Source organism: Capra hircus, chromosome 22 (assembly GCF_001704415.2).
Source record: "Capra hircus breed San Clemente chromosome 22, ASM170441v1, whole genome shotgun sequence".
In the NCBI taxonomy this organism is placed as follows: Eukaryota; Metazoa; Chordata; class Mammalia; order Artiodactyla; family Bovidae; genus Capra; species Capra hircus.
In genome coordinates, this window is record NC_030829.1 from 21,502,225 (window position 1) to 21,520,389 (window position 18,165).

At 44.9% G+C, this 18,165-nt stretch overlaps 1 protein-coding gene across 6 annotated transcripts in view; it reads right to left on the reverse strand.

Moving 5' to 3' along the window:
• Positions 1 to 18,165, reverse strand: part of ITPR1 (inositol 1,4,5-trisphosphate receptor type 1) — a 350,791-nt gene that overhangs the window by 134,694 nt on the left and 197,932 nt on the right. For all 6 annotated transcript variants that reach the window (XM_013973556.2, XM_018066872.1, XM_013973555.2 and 3 more), the window contains 4 exons: positions 16,361 to 16,486; positions 14,300 to 14,428; positions 5,097 to 5,217; positions 2,726 to 2,910 (listed from right to left, as the gene is read on the reverse strand). In XM_013973556.2, the coding sequence (XP_013829010.1) occupies positions 2,726 to 2,910; positions 5,097 to 5,217; positions 14,300 to 14,428; positions 16,361 to 16,486 (561 nt within the window). The remainder of the gene's footprint in view (positions 1 to 2,725; positions 2,911 to 5,096; positions 5,218 to 14,299; positions 14,429 to 16,360; positions 16,487 to 18,165) is intronic.

Here is an 18,165-nt window from a genome sequence, read left to right on the forward strand (position 1 = left end):
GCAACATCCCTTAGTTTGGATTGACTTTCACACCACAGTCAGAAAGAGGGTTGCTTTGGCAAAATTCTCTGAGAATTTTGTCAGTTTCCCTAACAGTTCTCTCTGGGAAGGCACCCAATTTCCTCTTCTTCAACAGTGACTGGCCCTCACTCTGGCAATTCGTTATCTGTCTCCAGCTTTTGTACAAGATTGAAACAGTTCTTCGGCATCGTGTTCACGAAATCTTGCATCTTTTGCCAGGTTGGAACTTCACATTGCAATTGATTTGCATTGTATTGTCAAATGTAGAACATTCGGCAATCGGGGAGAGACCAACAGACAAGGATGGCGAAGCAATGGGCAGGGGGAGATGCCAGTGTTAAGTGAGGGGGATGTCTGAATGGGGGTTAATTATATAAGCACTTCATTTGCAAGTTAATGTTCTCACATTATGACAACTTTTGCCGTTCTGAGCAATCTCGTAACTGCAGGGACTCAGACAGACAATAACTCATTAGATAAATGAGGATCACTTTGGCTACTGGCCAAGTCTTTAAAACAAGCACTGCCTAAACTTATGTATTTTATTCTGTTACCCAAGAATATGCATAATGATCTAAGGAGAGCACTGGTGTGTTTCTAAGCCACAGATAATTCAGTCTGAGCAGGAGAAAATGCTGTGTGTTCATCCAGTTACGAGTCTACAATGACCTTCCTCCTTCTAAACCATAGTGGAGATCAGGAAACACCTCATGGGGAATCAGGCTACCTTTGTTTAAGAAGTAGCGCTGTCATGACAAGGCTCAAATTCCTTCCTTGACCGGCAAGAGCCCCGCCCATCCACCCAGCTCCGTGGGCTCCAGCCAAGCCAACCTTCCTGAGGTCTCTGCACCGTATTCTCCCCTGTGCAATGGCCTCCTCACAAGCTCTTCCCTTCCCTTCCATTCTCTAAGTCAATCCCCCCATCCCCTGGTCTTGGTTCCAGTGTTCCTTCCCCAGCAGGGCCTTTGTTGACCACCACCCCCAGCTCCAGGCAAGGTGGGCTTTCTCATCAGTATTTTTCACAGCACTGCTCACTCCTCCGCAGTGTCTGTCTCTCTTACCATTTTACTTTTATCTGTGTGATCTGCTCATTGTTTCTCTGCCTTCCAACACTGGAGACTCTATGAAGGTCAGGATGATTTCTGGCTTTGGCTGCTGTATCCCCTGTGCCTAGGGTGGGGCTGATGAACGCATCAATGAACTCTCTTTTCTTTAGGTGACTTGTGTCACCCTTAGAGATCCATTTACTTCCCTTGTTACTGATAATTACTATGGTCATAAGGATAATGACCATAATAATATTGACAAGAAGAGCAGGTCACCGATCAAGCGACCTGGCTCACTACCAGCCAGGTTCTGCTATTTGCGCTCTAAGCGTATTGCATTTTCCACTGCCGTACACACACTGCAGTATAACCGATTTTGCAAGCTCTTCTTCATCAAACAGTGGTCTATGTCCTCCCCCCTCGAACCTAAGTAGACATACATCGCTATCTTGACCCAAAGAATATGACAGAAAGGATGCCATGTGATTTCTGAAGCCAGGTCACTAGAGCAATATAGCTTTTACTTAACTATCTCTCCAGACTTATCTTGGGACCTGGCTGCCATGCTATGAGGAAGTCCATCCTCTAGGGGGAGGCTCCTGTAGATATTTCAGGCAAGAGCTGAGGTCCCAGCTAACAATCAGTATCAACTGCCAAACGTGTGAATGAGTGCGATTTCAAGGTGAGTCCAAACACCACCACCACTGGACTGCAACTGCATGAATGAACTTGAGCAAGAAACACCTTGCTGAGCCCAGTGACCTCCAGAAGAGTCAAAGAATAAAATAATCGCTGCTGTCATTTCTTAGGCAGGCACAAGTGACTGGAACGTCTTAAGTCTCTTAATCTTCGTATCAACCCTATGACGTAGGTGTTACTATTAAATGATTTTACAAGTTAGGAAGTTGGAGAAATTAAGTAACTTCCCTAAGGTTATGCATTTCTAAGCAGCAGAGCCATGATCGGGCACTGGCTTGAGATCACACTCTGCACCACGGCACCAAGCTCATCTGAAGGATCTGCGACTCTCTAACCATGGTCCATGTGTCATCTGTGAGGAAATCACCTGAGGTGCTTGTTCAAAGGAAGATGTTAATATTGTGGAGTATGTTTAAACGTTTCACATCATCTAATCCTCGCTACTCTCCCTCTTAACAAAAGAAGAGCACGTCTCTTTGTAGGCACTAAGTAAACAGACTAGAATCTAGCTAGAATTTAGTAACACTTTTATTTTCATTTGGCTCATTTGATAGACAACTCCTCTCTCAGTTATGACTACACTTGTTTACCTACTGATTCAAGAGGCCAAAATCCCAAGATGATGGGGAAAAAATAGGAGCTGTTACACTCTTATTCTAAGCATCCTCTTCTAACACTGATTTATTCCTTCCTAGTAAGTGACAAGGGACTTCTTGAAAAAGAGATTTGTAAATCCATGAACAATCTCTGAAGATTAGGACTTTGTCAGGAGTTTTTTTGGGTCCTGAGGAGCTTTGCTCTCCTGGCCCAACACACATATCTGCATTTGACTACCTACTCATCACAGTGATATCCCCCTGGGGCCAATCCTGGATTTTCCCTGGCTCAAGGAAGCCCTTCAATGTGGGGAGCCGCCTCGGGCCGGGTTACGGGTTGCTTCCATCAGCGCTGGGCATTACCTGCAGTCTCTCAATGATGTTCCGGTAGTCCCTGGAAGCGGCCAGGACAGAGTCTCTGCGGGCGGCGTTGCGGGCTGTCAGCCGCCAGTTCATGGCAGTTTTCTGCACGAGGTTGTGGGACTTGAGGAAGAGGTTGTTGACCTGACTGTCCAAGTCCACGGGAATGGCAATGGCCCGGCTCTTGGCTGCATAGGAGAGATGGGGCTCGTGAGCCCACAGCTCTGATGAGAGACCCCCCGAAACACAAACTACCCCCATCATCCCACAGGCAGGCGTGGTGGTACGCAGTTCAGCTGAACCTCACTCTCTGTTAGGTTGGGTTTTCCAATGTGAATTCTGAGGCCAGCAGCTGTGAGAAAAGTTACATGCTCCGAGGTCATATGGTTCAGGCAGGTCCAAAGCGCTTCTTCAATGAATGGCTTCTTAGGGGCTCAGATATATCCATACATTTAAGAATTATTGAGACAGAAGAAAACTCATCTAACCAGTAAACTTTTTGAAAAATTCTCTGGTTTTGTATTCTTTCAACCATCTAAAAAATGCTATTTTAAGCCAGACATAGTACAAAAGACAACATCTACTATGACATAAGCTATTCTGTCCAGATAAGCTGTTGTCTTCCTTTTAACCTCCTTCAAAAAAAGGGCAACTCCAGTCGCATCATAAGAAAACCAGTTAAATCCACAAAGGGGGACCATTCTACAGATATTTGACTAGGACATTGGAGGATGGTCAAGGCCACAGAAAATAAGGAAGGTCTGGACCCACTCCAGTACTCTCGCCTGGAGAATCCCATGGACAGGGGAGCCTGGCTACAGCCCATGGGGTCGCAGAGTCGGACACGACTGAGCATGCAGACACGAGAAATTGTCACAGACCAGAGACAACTAAACGTAATGTGGTGACCTGCATGGCGCTGTGAACAGAAAAAGGGCACCAGTGGGACCAGGGCTGAAAACCAAGTCTGGAAGTTTAGTTCACAGCAATAGGCCCATCTCAGTTTCTTAGTCTTGACGAACATAGCTGGTAATGTAAGATGCAGACATCGGGGGAAACTGGCTGAAGGCTATATGGGAACTCTGTGTTATCCTGGCAATGTTCTTTAAAGTCTAAATTTATTGCTAAATAAAAAGTTAATTTAAAAATTAAGTTAGATAACCAGATGAACAATCCTGCTTTCTATCTGGGAGATCCAACAACATTCAAAAAAAAAAAAGTAAGACAACTCTTGCCTGTCTTCAAAGCTCCATGCCAGCAGAAGCACCAAAGTGCTGCGGTTCATGGGCTGTGCAGTCTTTATGGTCCACTGTCTAACAAACACCAACGCTCCTTGCCTTTTCTCATCACTGCTAAGACTGTTAGAACATTTCCTCTCTCTGATGATCACTGAGCTAGCCAACTCAGCAACTTGCCCCACTTTTAACCAACAACCTCAAGAGACACCATCACATATGGGCAGAATTCAGGGTGATCAGAGCCCTATTTTGTCATATCATGAACCTATAACAACATATACCCTTTCAAAAGCTTAATCTCTTATTGTGAAATTGTGCCACATAAATAAGAAGACGACACGAGAGCTTGCCATACGCATATAAAGGGAATTAGGCAGGGAAGACTGCGATCGGGCAACCAGCCCAATGGAACACAACTGCTCAACAGCGCTAAGAGCCCTACTCATCTCTGGTGTCTCCAGGGAGCTAAAAAGCTACTAGAGGCGGATAAGCCGTCTCAATTTAGGAAGGAAGGCTTTCCCTTTTCATAGTATTTATGGGAAGGGGGTGGAACAGGGCAACAGAACAGAGACCAACAAAATCAGGGTGAAGTAATGGTCATAACTTCCTTTCAAAGCTGCCGACAAGGGGCGATGGGGAGCAGGAGGGGAGAGGGCAGGGGATGGAGAAGTTTTATCACCGAGAGGCAGGAGGAAGCAGATCACCATCTCTGACAAAGGATGTTCCCCGGGGGTGGGCGTGCGCTTTGCATGAAAAGAAAGTTCCCATATGGTCAACTATGTTTACCGGATTCAACAGATGACTTTCTTGAACAAGGGGCTTCCCAGGGCCCTGAATGCACTTGAGCACACTGGAACTCGCCAAGACCTGCCTAACATTTAACCATGCAATCTGGCTTTTCAAAGCCTACCTTTCTTTGGGACTTGCTGGCTCTGAACTTTGGGAGGTGTTGGCTTGGAGAGATGAAAGGGAGGTTTAAGAATCAAGAAGATTGGGGTTCCAGCCCTGAGTCTGCGGCCTCTGGTGTGAGGGAGCTCCGCAGAGCTGCGGAGCTGGTGCTCTGTCCAGGGTGGCCTTGATCGCTGCTGGGTGGCCTGTTTCCACCATGTGAAATCCAGACCAAGGCGGAGTCTTACCTACATCAGAGAGCACCCGGATGCAGCTCTCCACTGAGGCCTTCTGGCTTGGCACGAGCCAGTTGCAGTGGTAAACCCGGAACACACCTTGCAGCAGCTGCACAAAGACGGGCTGGCGAGTCTGCAAGAAAGAGGACAAGGAGGAGGCCGCGTGAAGACATCTACTTGTAAGTGACCGAGACACCGGTCAGAAGCAGACACTGCCCTGAACCACAGGTTCACAGACCCTTAGGCAAGAGTGGGAGGGGGTGGCTGGTGATGAACAGGGTTCCAGAAGTGGCCAAGCCAACGGAGACCAAGTCAGAAGCATTTTACAGCAATGCACAAACTTGATGCTAAGTCTGACCACTGGATGGAGTGGCGGAATCACAGCCTCAGCGCTGGTATTCTGACTGTGTGATTGTAGGCAAGTCACTTTACTTCTCTGACCTTTAACTTCTTGCAAGATATAAAATACAAAGATTAGGCTGACAAACTCCCAGAGCTCTTTTCAGATGTTATGTGAGTAGAACCCATATTTTTTAATCAGCCTTGATAAACTGGTAAGTGGATCTCACCTAGAATACTCCTTGTCTATTTCACGCACTGTCTCCAATGGTAAAAGGAGAATATGGTTCTCATGGTGACTATGCAAAAGTGTTCATCTGCCACAGGTGAGTGCTTGCAAGTGAACTGCAGAGGAAGATCTATGATAGTATACATTTGTACTCATTTTAAAAGAAGTCAAACGACTTCAGCAATCTGACACTGACTTCCTGAAGGCATATGCAAACTGTAATTTTGGCCTTCATCTGAAGTTATCTGCATCAGGGTAGCTTTAGACCTGCATGGTAAAGGTCACCGTGGACGGTACACTACTCCACTGGTCTGCAATTTTTAGGAGGATGTACTTGCATATCCCCTCTGAAACATAGGAGGACTTAATATAGCAAAGAAAAAAAGTACTGAAAATATACTACAGAAGTTTCTTAGATGAAAGGATAACAAATGTAAAGTGCTAGGGGCAAAGGAAGATTACTCTAAGAAATTAAAATGGGTTATGAGATCGTGTATATGTGCAATCTAAAAAAAAGATACAACCGAATTTATTTATAAAACATAAGTAGACTCACAGACATAGAAAACGCACTTGCAGTTACCAAAGGGGAGAGGGATAAATTAGGAGTTTGGGATTAAAATATGCATGCTACTATATATAAAATAGATAACCAGCAAGGACTTAGCGTAGAGCCCAGGGAAATACACTCAATATTTTATATAACCTACAATGGAAAAGAACCTGGAAAAGAATAGACAGTGTATATGGATAACTGAATCACTTTGCTGTCCATCTGAAACAAATGATCAAATATACTCCAATAGAAAATAAAAGTGAAAAAAAAGAAAAACAACCAGAAGCGGGAAACAAATGCCTCCTCTGCTGAGGGGATAGCACAGTATTCCTGAGGGGATGTCAGGTCTTGGTGACCCGGGCTGGTGGCACATCCTTGGAGCCTGGGCAGCCTTGGGTCTCGAGGCTGGACTGTCCTGGGGCTGAGGAAGCTGGGAGGAAGTGGCGGCAAGTGAGCCCACCCCTCAAGACCAGTAGTGGTGCCTGGCTCCCCCCATCTCCAGGTCCAGGTAGGCCCACCTATAGCCAAACAAAGCCCAGTGCACCCAAAGGAAGTCAGAGCCCTTGGACTGGACGAGTCCAGAACAGTCCCCCAGTCTCCAGGGCGGGTTGCCACCTCCAGACTCCCATCCTTAGAGTCACCCTACCCACGGAAGACAGAACCCTCAGGAGAGCGGTGTCGCAAGAGCTGGGATTTGTCTGGGAGGCGAAAAATACAGGGAAAGAAGTAAGGAGACACAGGCCCCTGTGTCTAATTTACAAGCCACAAACCTAACTTGCTAAAGCTCTGCTTGCCCAAGGAAGCCCAGTTGGGCATGAGGAAATGCTGCCGCCTTGTGGCCATTTCTCATAACAACAACTTTTAAACGTGTGCTGATGGGCACGAATAGACACAAGGCCTGTTGGGCACGAAGAAATGCTGCCGCCTTGTGGCCATTTCTCGTAACAACTTTAAAAGCAGTGCGGATGAGCATTGACTTATTCAAGCCCTGCGGGGCTATAAATGACATCTGACCTCAAGAAATACCTTGGTGTAGGTCATCGAAAAATAATGAAAAAAACGACAGATTTTCCAGAACCTTATTGCAAGAGGTAAATCTTACACTGTTTAAAGAAAAGTAAAAACACATGAAAAGATGCTCAACTTCACTAATTATTAAGAGAAATGCAAATCAAATCACAGTGAGGTATCACCCCATACCACTCAGAACGGTCATCCTCAAAAAGTCTTCAAAGAATAAATGCTGGACAAGGCATGGAGAAAATGATGCCCTCCTATGCTGTTCGACAGAACAGAAATTGATATAGCTACCACAAAGAACAACATGGAGAATCCTAAAAAAACAGAGCTACCAAATGATCCAGCAATCCCACTACTAGGCATGTTTCCAAAGAAAACCTTAACTCAAAAAGACACAAGCACCCCAACTTTCACTACAATCCTATTTACAATAGTCAGGACAAGGACGCCACCAAAATATCCAGTGACGTGAATAGACACAGGAGGTGTGTCCACATGGACAATGGAATATGACTCAGGCATTAAAAAAAACACACACACACAATGAAATAATGCCATCTGCAGCAACATGGATGATCCCAGAGATGATAATACTAAGAGAGAGAAAGACAAATATCATAAAATATCACTTAGAGATGGAATCTAAAAATTGACTCATATGAACCACTCAACGAAACAAACAGATTCGAAGGCTTTTAAAAAATCTGATAGTTACCAGAGATAAAGGGAGGGGGTGAGGGACAAATCAGAAGGTTGGCATGTTAATATGCCATGCCAGATACACAGTAATATAAACACACTTTAATAAAATAGACATCAACAAGGACCTATCACAGAGAACTCTACTCCACTTAGCACTCTAACATAATAAGAGTCTAAAAAGCAGATATGTGGATGTATACAAGTGACTCAAATTCAACAAACACAAATGCAACAATGTATACACACTATCCTCCCGGGGATCTTCCCAGCCCAGGGACTGAACCCCATCTACCGGATCTTCCCAGCCCAGGGACTGAACCCATCTCTCATGTTTCCAGTATTTGCAGGTTCTTTACCACGAGTGCCACCTGGGAAGCCCATAAAAACTACACAGCAAAAAAAATTGAAAGAAAGAAACAAACGAAAAAGAAAGGCAGGCCTATCCCATCCCTGGAAAGAAAGAAATGGTGGAGCATCCCTGGAGCCTGGGCAGGCCAGGGTCACAAGGCTGGACTGTGCTGGGGCTGAGGGTGGTGGGGAGGATGTACCAGCCAAGAGACTCCCTTGGACCTGTAGTGCCTGGTCCTCCCCCAGGATGGAACCACCATCCCCAGATCCAGGCTGGACCTCTTAGACCTAAGTCAAACCCAGTGCCTGCAAAGGATGGTGGACCTGCTGGGCAGGAAGACGTCTGCAAACTCACCTGGTCTCCAGGATCCTGGTGGTGGGGTTCCTGCTTCCAGCCTTCTTCCTTTGGGCCGCCCCACCTACCTGCAATCTATCTACAGCACCCTCAGCATGGCACTTCTGCAGGGCTTGGGATTTGTTTGGGAGTGGTGGGCAAGGGTAAGTGGGGAAAGGTAATGAGATACAAGCCTTTGGGTGTCTGTTCGGGCAATTTCCACTCTAATTTACAACCCAGAAACATGACTTTCTCTAAGGCTTTGGTTACCCAAGTTACATCAGTGGGGAATGAAGAAGTGCTGCCGCCTTGTGGACGCTTCCCCCAACTACAACTTGAAAACCCTTCAATTTGGGCACTTTTAAGAACCCTGCCCTCAAGAAATGTTCTGTGGGAAGTGACTGAAGATGAATTCAAAACAGGGCTGACTCTCAGAAGCCAATTTCAAGCGCTAAATTATCCTCAAATTCTTTAAAAAGAAAACTCCCATGAAAACACGCTCAGCATCCCTAATGATTCAGTTCAGTTCAGTCACTCAGTCGTATCTGACTCTTTGTGACCCCATGAATCGCAGCACGCCAGGCCTCCCTGTCCATCACCATCTCCCGGAGTTCACTCAAACTCACGTCCATCAAGTCGGTGATGCCTCCAGCCATCCCATCCTCGGTCGTCCCCTTCTCCTTCTGCCCCCAATCCCTCCCAGCACCAGAGTCTTTTCCAATGAGTCAACTCTTCGCATGAGGTGGCCAAAGTACTGGAGTTTCAGCTTTAGCATCATTCCTTCCAAAGATCACCCAGGGCTGATCTCCTTTAGAATGGACTGGTTGGATCTCCTTGCAGTCCAAGGGACTCTCAAGAGTCTTCTCCAACACCACAGTTCAAAAGCATCAATTCTTTGGCACTCAGCTTTTTTCACAGTCCAATTCTCACATCCATACATGACTACTGGAAAAACCATAGCCTTGACTAGATGGACCTTTGTTGGCAAAGTAATGTCTCTGCTTTTCGAATATGCTAGTCTAGGTTGGTCATAACTTTTCTTCCAAGGAGTAAGCGTCTTTTAATTTCATGGCTGCAGTCACCATCTGCAGTGATTTTTGAGCCCCCCAAAATAGTCTGTCACTGTTCCCACTGTTTCCCCATCTATTTCCCATGAAGCGATGGGACCGGATGCCCTAATGATTGGAGAAATGCAAATCAAAACGATGAGGGGGTTATTCCCAAGCAACAGTCATTAAAAAGTCTACAGAGAACAAATGCTAGAGAGGGCCCAAAGAAAAGGGAACTTACAACGCTGTTGGTGGAAATATATACTGGAAACAGTCACTACGGGGAACAGTATAGAAATCCCATCCAAAAAAAAAACCATAGGGCTCCCATGAGATTCCAAGATTTCACTCCTGGGTGGGTGTGTCTTCAGAGAAAACCATCCTTCCAAAGGACACAGGCACCCCAACGATGTTGGTGGCACTATTTACAACAGCCAAGGCATGGAACACTGAAATGACCATCCACAGATGAATGGATGAGGACACGCTACATATACCCAATGGATTAAGACTCAGCCAGAAATCAGGAGGAAACCACGCCATCTGCAGAAACAAGAATGGACTGGGAGACGATCACACCAGGTCCAATAAGTCAGACAGAGCAAGACAAACATCAGATGTCACTTACACATCACATTTAAAAACCGATCATGGTGAACCAACGTTCAAATCGAAACGAGACTCACAGACAGGAAACTTAGAGTTAATGAGGGGGAAGCTGTGCAAGGGGTAAGGAGAAATTAGGAGGTTGGGATTAACATAAACACAGTGATACTCATAAAACTGATGATCAAGGTGGACCTACTGGAAGCACAGTGAACTCTACTCAACACTGTAATAACCTACGTGGGAGAAGAATCCGAAAAAGAAGAGCTGAGAGTGTAAGTGAATCAAGTTGCTGCAGAACTCAAACACGCACAACATGGTGTCTCAGCTGTGCTACAATAGAAACAATAAAAATGAATGAAGTAAGTCCTACTCTGAACCCATCAACCTCAGTGACCCGGGCTGGTGTCACACCCGTCGAGCCTGAGCAGGCTTGGGTCCCAAGGCTGGGCTGTGCTTGGGCTGAGGGAGCTGGGGAGGATGTACCAGCTGATGAGGCTGCCTTCCACCTGTAGTTCTTGGCCCCCTCCGATGGAACTTGAGATGGGGACTCAACGGCCTAACTTAAAGGAAAGAGAATCCTACAACTAAACGAATTCAATTGAGCCAACATTTATTGAGCATCTGCTCTGTTCCCATCTGGCACTTGAATAGACACAAGATGAGTCAATCGGCCAGAGCAACTGATTCCTAATTTCCTATTTTAATGGCCAATCTGGGGGCACCAGCTCTCATAACCTTCGGGCTAATGAACATGGCTGCCCAGCACCTTCTGCCTGAGATTCTCCCCTGTTTAGTTCTCACAGCTCTGTTTTGCTCATGAATTCCATCCTGAGGGCAAGATAACCCCCTGATCTCCCTCTGGCCTGTTGTATAATCTGTCCTTCATTATCTGTGCTCTACCCAGGTCCTTTCTAGTCTACCTCTTCTTTTTCCTGCCAAGATGTGCACTAGCAAGCATTTATACTTAGACTTCAGAGTTCCCTTCTCCTGAGTCTACACAATTCATTTGCTCACTCATCCAATGAGCACCTCCCAGGGGCCAGGCATGGTGTCAGGATAGAATAGCATCTGAGACACGTCTCTGCCCTCCTCACCCCACTCCCTTGTAGCTTGCAGTCTAGCAGGACATAGTACAAGCTGCCAGTTGCTAAGCAACTAATGTGTACCAGGCATTGTGCTAGCTATTCATAAACATTAATTCTCCCAGTCATCCGCAGGTCATACTGGGTCATCATCCCAGTCATACTATAACCTTGTTTAACACGTAAGAAAAGGGTTCTGAAGCTCTGAAATTTCCCCAAGTTCACAGAACTGGGAAGGACTGGAACCCAACTCTGTCCTGCTTTAAAAGCCTCCAAAGATTAAAAAAAAAAAAAAAAAACTTTACTTATTCGTGGCTGTGCTGGTTTCCTGTCACTGCCCGAGCTTTCTCTAGTTGCAGCAGGTGGGGCTGCTTTCTAGGTGCGGTGCACAGGCTTCTCATTGTGGTGGCTTCTCTCGTTGCGGAGCGCAGCTCCAGGGTGTAAGGGCTTCATAGCTGCAGCTCCCAGGCTCAGCAGTTGCGGTGCATGGCTTAGTTGCTCCGCGGCATGTGGGATCTTCCCAGAGCAGAGATGGAGGTCACGTCTACTGCCCTGGCACGTAGATTCTTTACCACAGTGCCACCTGGGAAGCTCCAAAAGGCTTCAAAGTTCTGTCGTTCCTCCCAGAACCCACATTTCCAGCCACCCCTTGGACATTCCACCGGTGCCTTAAATGCAACAAAACTCCAAGTCCACCATTTTCCTCCCCCAGAAACATAGGCTAAAGAAAGGAAAGGAAGATAGACAGGCGAGCACAGCTTCGAAAACAGTATTGCTTCAAAACAATTATTCTAGAAAGCCAGCTTGGACTACATATTTTAATTATACTTGGATACCTGGGGCCTCGCTCTGGACATAAAATGTTGAAGTTGATTTCTCTGGCACTCCTGCCTAATAATTGGGTTAAACGTGGTTTCAGAGCAAGAGCAATGGAAGGAGAGAGCAGGAACCAATACCAAAAACCCAAAACACAAATTCCTGTTTCAGTTCAGTTCAGTTGCTCAGTCATGTCTGACTCTTTGCGACCCCATGAATCGCAGCACGCCAGGCCTCCTTGTCCATCACCATCTCCCGGAGTTCACTCAAACTCATGTGCATCGAGTCAGTGATGCCATCCAGCCATCTCATCCTCTGTCGTCCCCTTCTCCTCCTGCCCACAATCCCTCCCAGCATTAGGGTCTTTTCCAATGAGTCAACTCTTTGCATGAGGTGGCCAAAGTATTGGGAGTTTCAATGGTTTCCAATTACTTTGACTAGCTGATATTGACATTTGCTTTTGATCACAGTCTCTAGGAGAATGGGAACTGCCTCATAGCAATGGTCACTTTTAATTACAAGAGAAGCAAGTTCATCCTGATTAACCAAAGCATTTGGCTCTGAGTAGAATGGCTCTTGGTAAGGCGCAGATTTTGGCCTCTAACAACTCACGAGCTTGGGATCTAACAAGTTCTTATTCCCCAATAACACAAAAACCATGCACAGACATTCTAAAGGTGATATTCTTACTTTATGATACTTTAGAGATAACCAAAGGCTAGCAGAGAAGCTAAATTAAATAGAAGGTTACCAACAGTTCCTAAGAAAACATCTCTCACTAAAAATTCCAGAATTCAAGTTTGAGAGTCACACAGATCTGAGTTGAAATCATGGTTTTGCAATTAGCAGTGGTGACCATGGTTGAGGATGGTAATTTAATCCCCTGAGCCTCAATTTGTTCACCTGCAAAATGGGGATATACCAAGAGTACTAAGTTAATATGAACTCCTCTGCATGAGTAACAGAATAGCAGTATCTAATAAATGTACCAGTGATATCATACTGACCGTGTATCACTCTTCTCTTGGAGAATTTACCTTAATTAAGATTATCTGTCTACAATTCAACGAGCCTGGGCCTGCATCAGCCCCAGGACACCTCCATCTATATGCAAGACAAGGATGGTTACTACTGCTCTTCTGGGCACCGGAGACCAAGTCCCATTTTCATCCTGCAGGCTGTGGCCATGGACCCGCAGTAAGACTCCCACAGCCAGTGACCCAGACCTCAGTTATATAAAGAAGAGTGACTTTTCCAAGAATAATGAAAAGATCTCCCAGGTCCAGGGATTCACATTTTTGAAACTCTTAAGTACACTGACAAACAGGCTGCAGGGCTGCTGCACAGCTCCAGGGGGCGCCAGCGGTCAGCACATGCTGGGGCTGGTGGAATGTGGTAGCCGCAGTATCAAGGCTCAAGGACGTCTCATTCCCGCTGGCCATGTAACCCCTTCTGATGAACTGTAGGTACACATTTGGGGTTATAATGGAGATTCCCAGACATGTTTTATTAAGTGTTGGGCTTTCCTAGTGGTCCAGTGGTGAAGAATCTGCCTGCCGATGCAGGGGATATGGGTTCCCTCCCGGGTCTGCAAAGATGCCACAGAGTCGCTAAGCCTGTGCACCCAACTACTGAGCCTGTGCTCTCGAGCCCAGGAACCGCACTCACTGAGCCCACGCATGCACCTGCTGAAGCCCCCTCACGATGAGAAGCCTGAGCACAGCAACTAAAGAAAGCCCACGTGTAACAACAAAGACCCAGTGTGGTCAAAAATGAAAAAATACATCATTTTTTAAAAAAGTGTTAACACACTACCACTCATTTGAAAGCTGCTTGTCTTTCTAAGGTTGGAGGTAAGGAATCAACAAGATTAAGGAGGGAGAAAAAAATAAGTCATTTTCAGGAAAAAAAATCAACAGCCATAGAACCACCTGATACAGAAAACCATTCTCAGGTACTTCATTATCCACGCAATTCCTGTAAAAACCATTCTCCACGAAGAGGAGAGCATCTGTTATCAATGCTTCGCAGAGGGCTGGCTCGTCCACAGCCACTCACTCCAGAATCAGCACCAAGTCCGTCTGCCGAGGATCTCCTGGGAATTACCTGCATCTCTGTTCATATTTCTTACCTGCAGTGTTGTACTCTGGTCTGAGAAGGGAGAGCTGAAGAACGTGGTGACGATGCTCATGACAATTTCGGTGACATACTTCTCCAGAACTGAGTCTGCGTGTTTCCTGTCGCTCGTGTTGTTACAGGCCTGGAGGACAAGTCAGTGCTTTAGACCTTGTACCAAAACCTGCAAGTTCCTTGTAAAATTAAGAACTCTATGACTATTTCTGCTAGTTACCCTTAACAAAGGAAAGGCAAAAGCCTGCAAGTCAGTATTTCTCCTCTTAAGAGGAGGAGAACAATTAGGGACTTCCCTGGTGGCCCAGGGGTTAAGACTCCATGGTTCCAATGCAGGGAGCATGGGTTTGATCCCTGGTCAAGGACCCAAGATTCCCATGCCATGTGTGGTGCAACCAAAAAATAAAAATAAATGAATAAATAAAAGAGAACAATGATTTAAAAAAAAAAACGAATCATGGTAAAAGAGAAACAGATCAGCTTGGATATCATGGTGAAGAATTATAAAACATTCAAGTTGGCATGGGACCTACAAGGCCATCACTTCCTAATTCCTACCAACTTGTGGCCAATCTAAAGCCCCCAAAGGCACTAACAGGCTTAATCCCTACAGTTGCCTCTAGGTGCCCTAAAAGGAAACTGCTTAAGTCATTCACCTTCTCTAGGTCATAGGTAACTAATGCATATCATCAAGATACTTAATCAAGTATTACCACTGAGGTCCACTGGGCATGATATTCTCCAAACCTCCAACACTCCTTTCCATTCAGTGAAAACTCTACTGAGCCACAGTACTGCTGAAAATAGTGGGCTGTGACTCAATAACTGTATGTGTAAGTTTAGCGGTAAAGGGAGACTTCAGGTTTCACCTGGACTTTAGATAATTTTGCTGCTTAGAATACGATTACACATTTATAAGAACAGGTTTAAGAAATTCATTTTTTTTTTTTTTTTTTTGACCACAACATGCAGCTTGTGGGATTTCAGTTCCCCAACCAAGGACCGAACTGGGCCCTTGGCAGCGACAGCGAGAGCTCTAACCACTGAACTTCCGAGGAATTCTCCCCAAATATTTAACATCCATTACCAAACTCATTAGCCCTCTAATTTGAGATATAAAATCATATATATAATTTTAAAAATTACGAAGGGTAAAACCAGCAAATTTTACAAACTGTCATGTTCTGAGTCCAGTGATGAGCAGTTGGTAGACACATCCAGAAGTGAAGTTAGCAATGAATTTTAAAGCATTTTTAAACAACTTGAGGCAGGGATGAGCCAAGTTAAGGGCTGGTGGCTGTTTTTATAAATGAAGTTTTACTGGAACCCAGCCAAGCCCATCTGTTTACATGCCACTGCGGTCACTCTCATGCTACCAGAGCAGAGTTGAGTAGCTGTGACAGGGACCGCACGGCCCGCAAAGCCGACCATGTTTACTATCTGGGTCTTCACAGAAAACTTTGTTGAGTTCTGATTTAAACAAGCAAAGCAGGATTTCCATTTCAAGCCAAACCCCCAGATTTATGGGATTAAAAGACTAGGAAGAGCTTGAGATTAAAATTAAAATATATACATATTTAAATTGTATATATATCAACCCTGAATACTCGTTGGAAGGACTGATGCTGAAGCTGAAGCTCCAGTATTTTGGTCACTTGATGCGATCTGCCAACTCACTGGAAAAGTCCCTGATGCTGGGAAAGATCAACGGCAGAAGGAGAAGAGGGTGTCAGAGGATGAGATGCCTGGATGGCATCACTGATGCAATGGATATGAACGTGGGCAAACTTCGGGAGATGGTGAGGGACAGGGAGGCCTGGCGTGCTGCAGTCCATGAGGTCGCAAACAGTCGGACATGATTGGCTGCTGAACGACAATATATGTCTGTGATGCCAACACTAGGGTGTTATTAAACACAGGCCTTGATCAGAAGAAAATTAAGTTCTTGTAGGTTCCTTGTATTTATACTGGTAACTGTACAGTCAGGAGAAAATGCCACATTCTATGATTCTACAATGCACACAGACCCCTTCCCCTGTCTCCTTAGTTCCAGAAGCCTTACCCTGCAGATGTCGACAAGGAAATTCTCAAACAATTTCCACATGTGATTGCTGGTATAAATCTCCTTCATTTCCACTTCCGTATCCACATAGCAGTGATTCAGGAAGTTAATGTAGGCAATTTTAACCTGAAAAAGAGAAACAGATTTTTCTGTAAAAATCAACTTATTCATAGTACGTGTGGGACTGACTAGTTCCCTCAAATTAACAATGACAAAGACAGACCAATATGGCCATTCCATTTTCTCTTAACCACTGAATTTCTATGGCTTTTTGATGGTCAAAATTCACCAAGATGAAATTTGAAAACAAAGCTTTTGGAAGAGAAAATGTTCATGACTTCCAGGTAAAGAATGGAACAAAACACTGGGACCACAAAAGATGGACAGGTTTGACTACATTAAAGTTAAGAATTTCTACTCATGAAATGGCTGTTACAAGAGTTAAATGACACAGTTTGAGAGAAGCTGTTTGCAATGCATATCTCCACAAGGAATTCTTACAGATCTCTGCATGTAAGATGGACATGCCAAGGAAAAAAGGGGCAAAAAATGTGATCTGATACTTACTTAAAGGAATAGTAAATGTCAAAAACAATATATGGAAAGGAGCTGAATCTCATTTAGTAATCAAGAAGACAGAAATTAAAACCACTCTGAGATATCATTATACACCCATCAGACTGAAAAAAAAAAATAATAATAAAGGGTGTGACAACAATAAAAGCGGGCAGGGTTTGGAGTGATAAGAGCTCCGTGGTGAGGGGCCGCTGAGGTCAAACTGCTGGAAGGCACTACACACTGTCAAGTCAAAAGAAAGAAATGCACCTTGGATGACACAGCACTTCTAAGTGTTCACCCTGCAAAAATCCAGTAACTTTTCCAAAAAGTAGTCTAAAAACAGTATATATTTAATATATACTACATAATCTATGCTGTGCTGCGCTCGTGTCTGACTTGTTGCAACCCCATAGACTGTAGCCATCAGGCTCCTCTGTCCATGGGATTCTCCAGGCAAGAATACTGGAGTGGCTGGCCATGCCATTCTCCAGGAGATCTTCCCAAACCCAGAGATCCGACCCAGGTCTCCTGCATTGCAGGTGGATTTCTTACTGTCTGAGCTACCAGGGAAGCCCAAGACCACTGGAGTGGGGAGCCTCTCCCTTCTCCAGGGGATCTTCCCAAGCCAGGAATCAAACCGCGGTCTCCTGCATTGCAGGCAGGTTCTTTATACCAGCTGAGCCAGCAAGGAAGCCCACATATGTGCACGCTCTCTCTCTATATACACACACGCATATATATAAATGCATATGTATATATACTAGTAATATAAACTAATATTAAATATTTTAAAACCTGAAGAAAAAATACATATTGCATGATCCATTTTTTTTTGTTACTAGTTAATGTATATGAATAGAGAAAACAAAAGCTGAACGGATTTACTTCAAAAACCTAACAGGTATTTATTATGGGTGGTAAAATTGTAGACTACTTTCCATTTCTTACTGGTTACCTGCAGTTCCTGAATATTTTAAAGCTGTCATTCATGATTTTTGCATTGCAAGTTTTTGTTTTAAAGAATAAACCTATTACGTTTTACACTGGTGTGAACTGTCTCTTTAGCCACCCTTCATCTCATTTCTGAGAAGTCCGTTCAGCTCAATGCTCCTGTTTCAACAGGTGAAATGATTGGTTCCAGAGCTGAAACCCTGCAGCAGTTTCCTGTTCTTTCTCAAGGAGACAAGAAGAAAGATTTACGTCCCCTGTCATTCCTCTCACACAAAATCAAGGCTCAAGAGGATGCT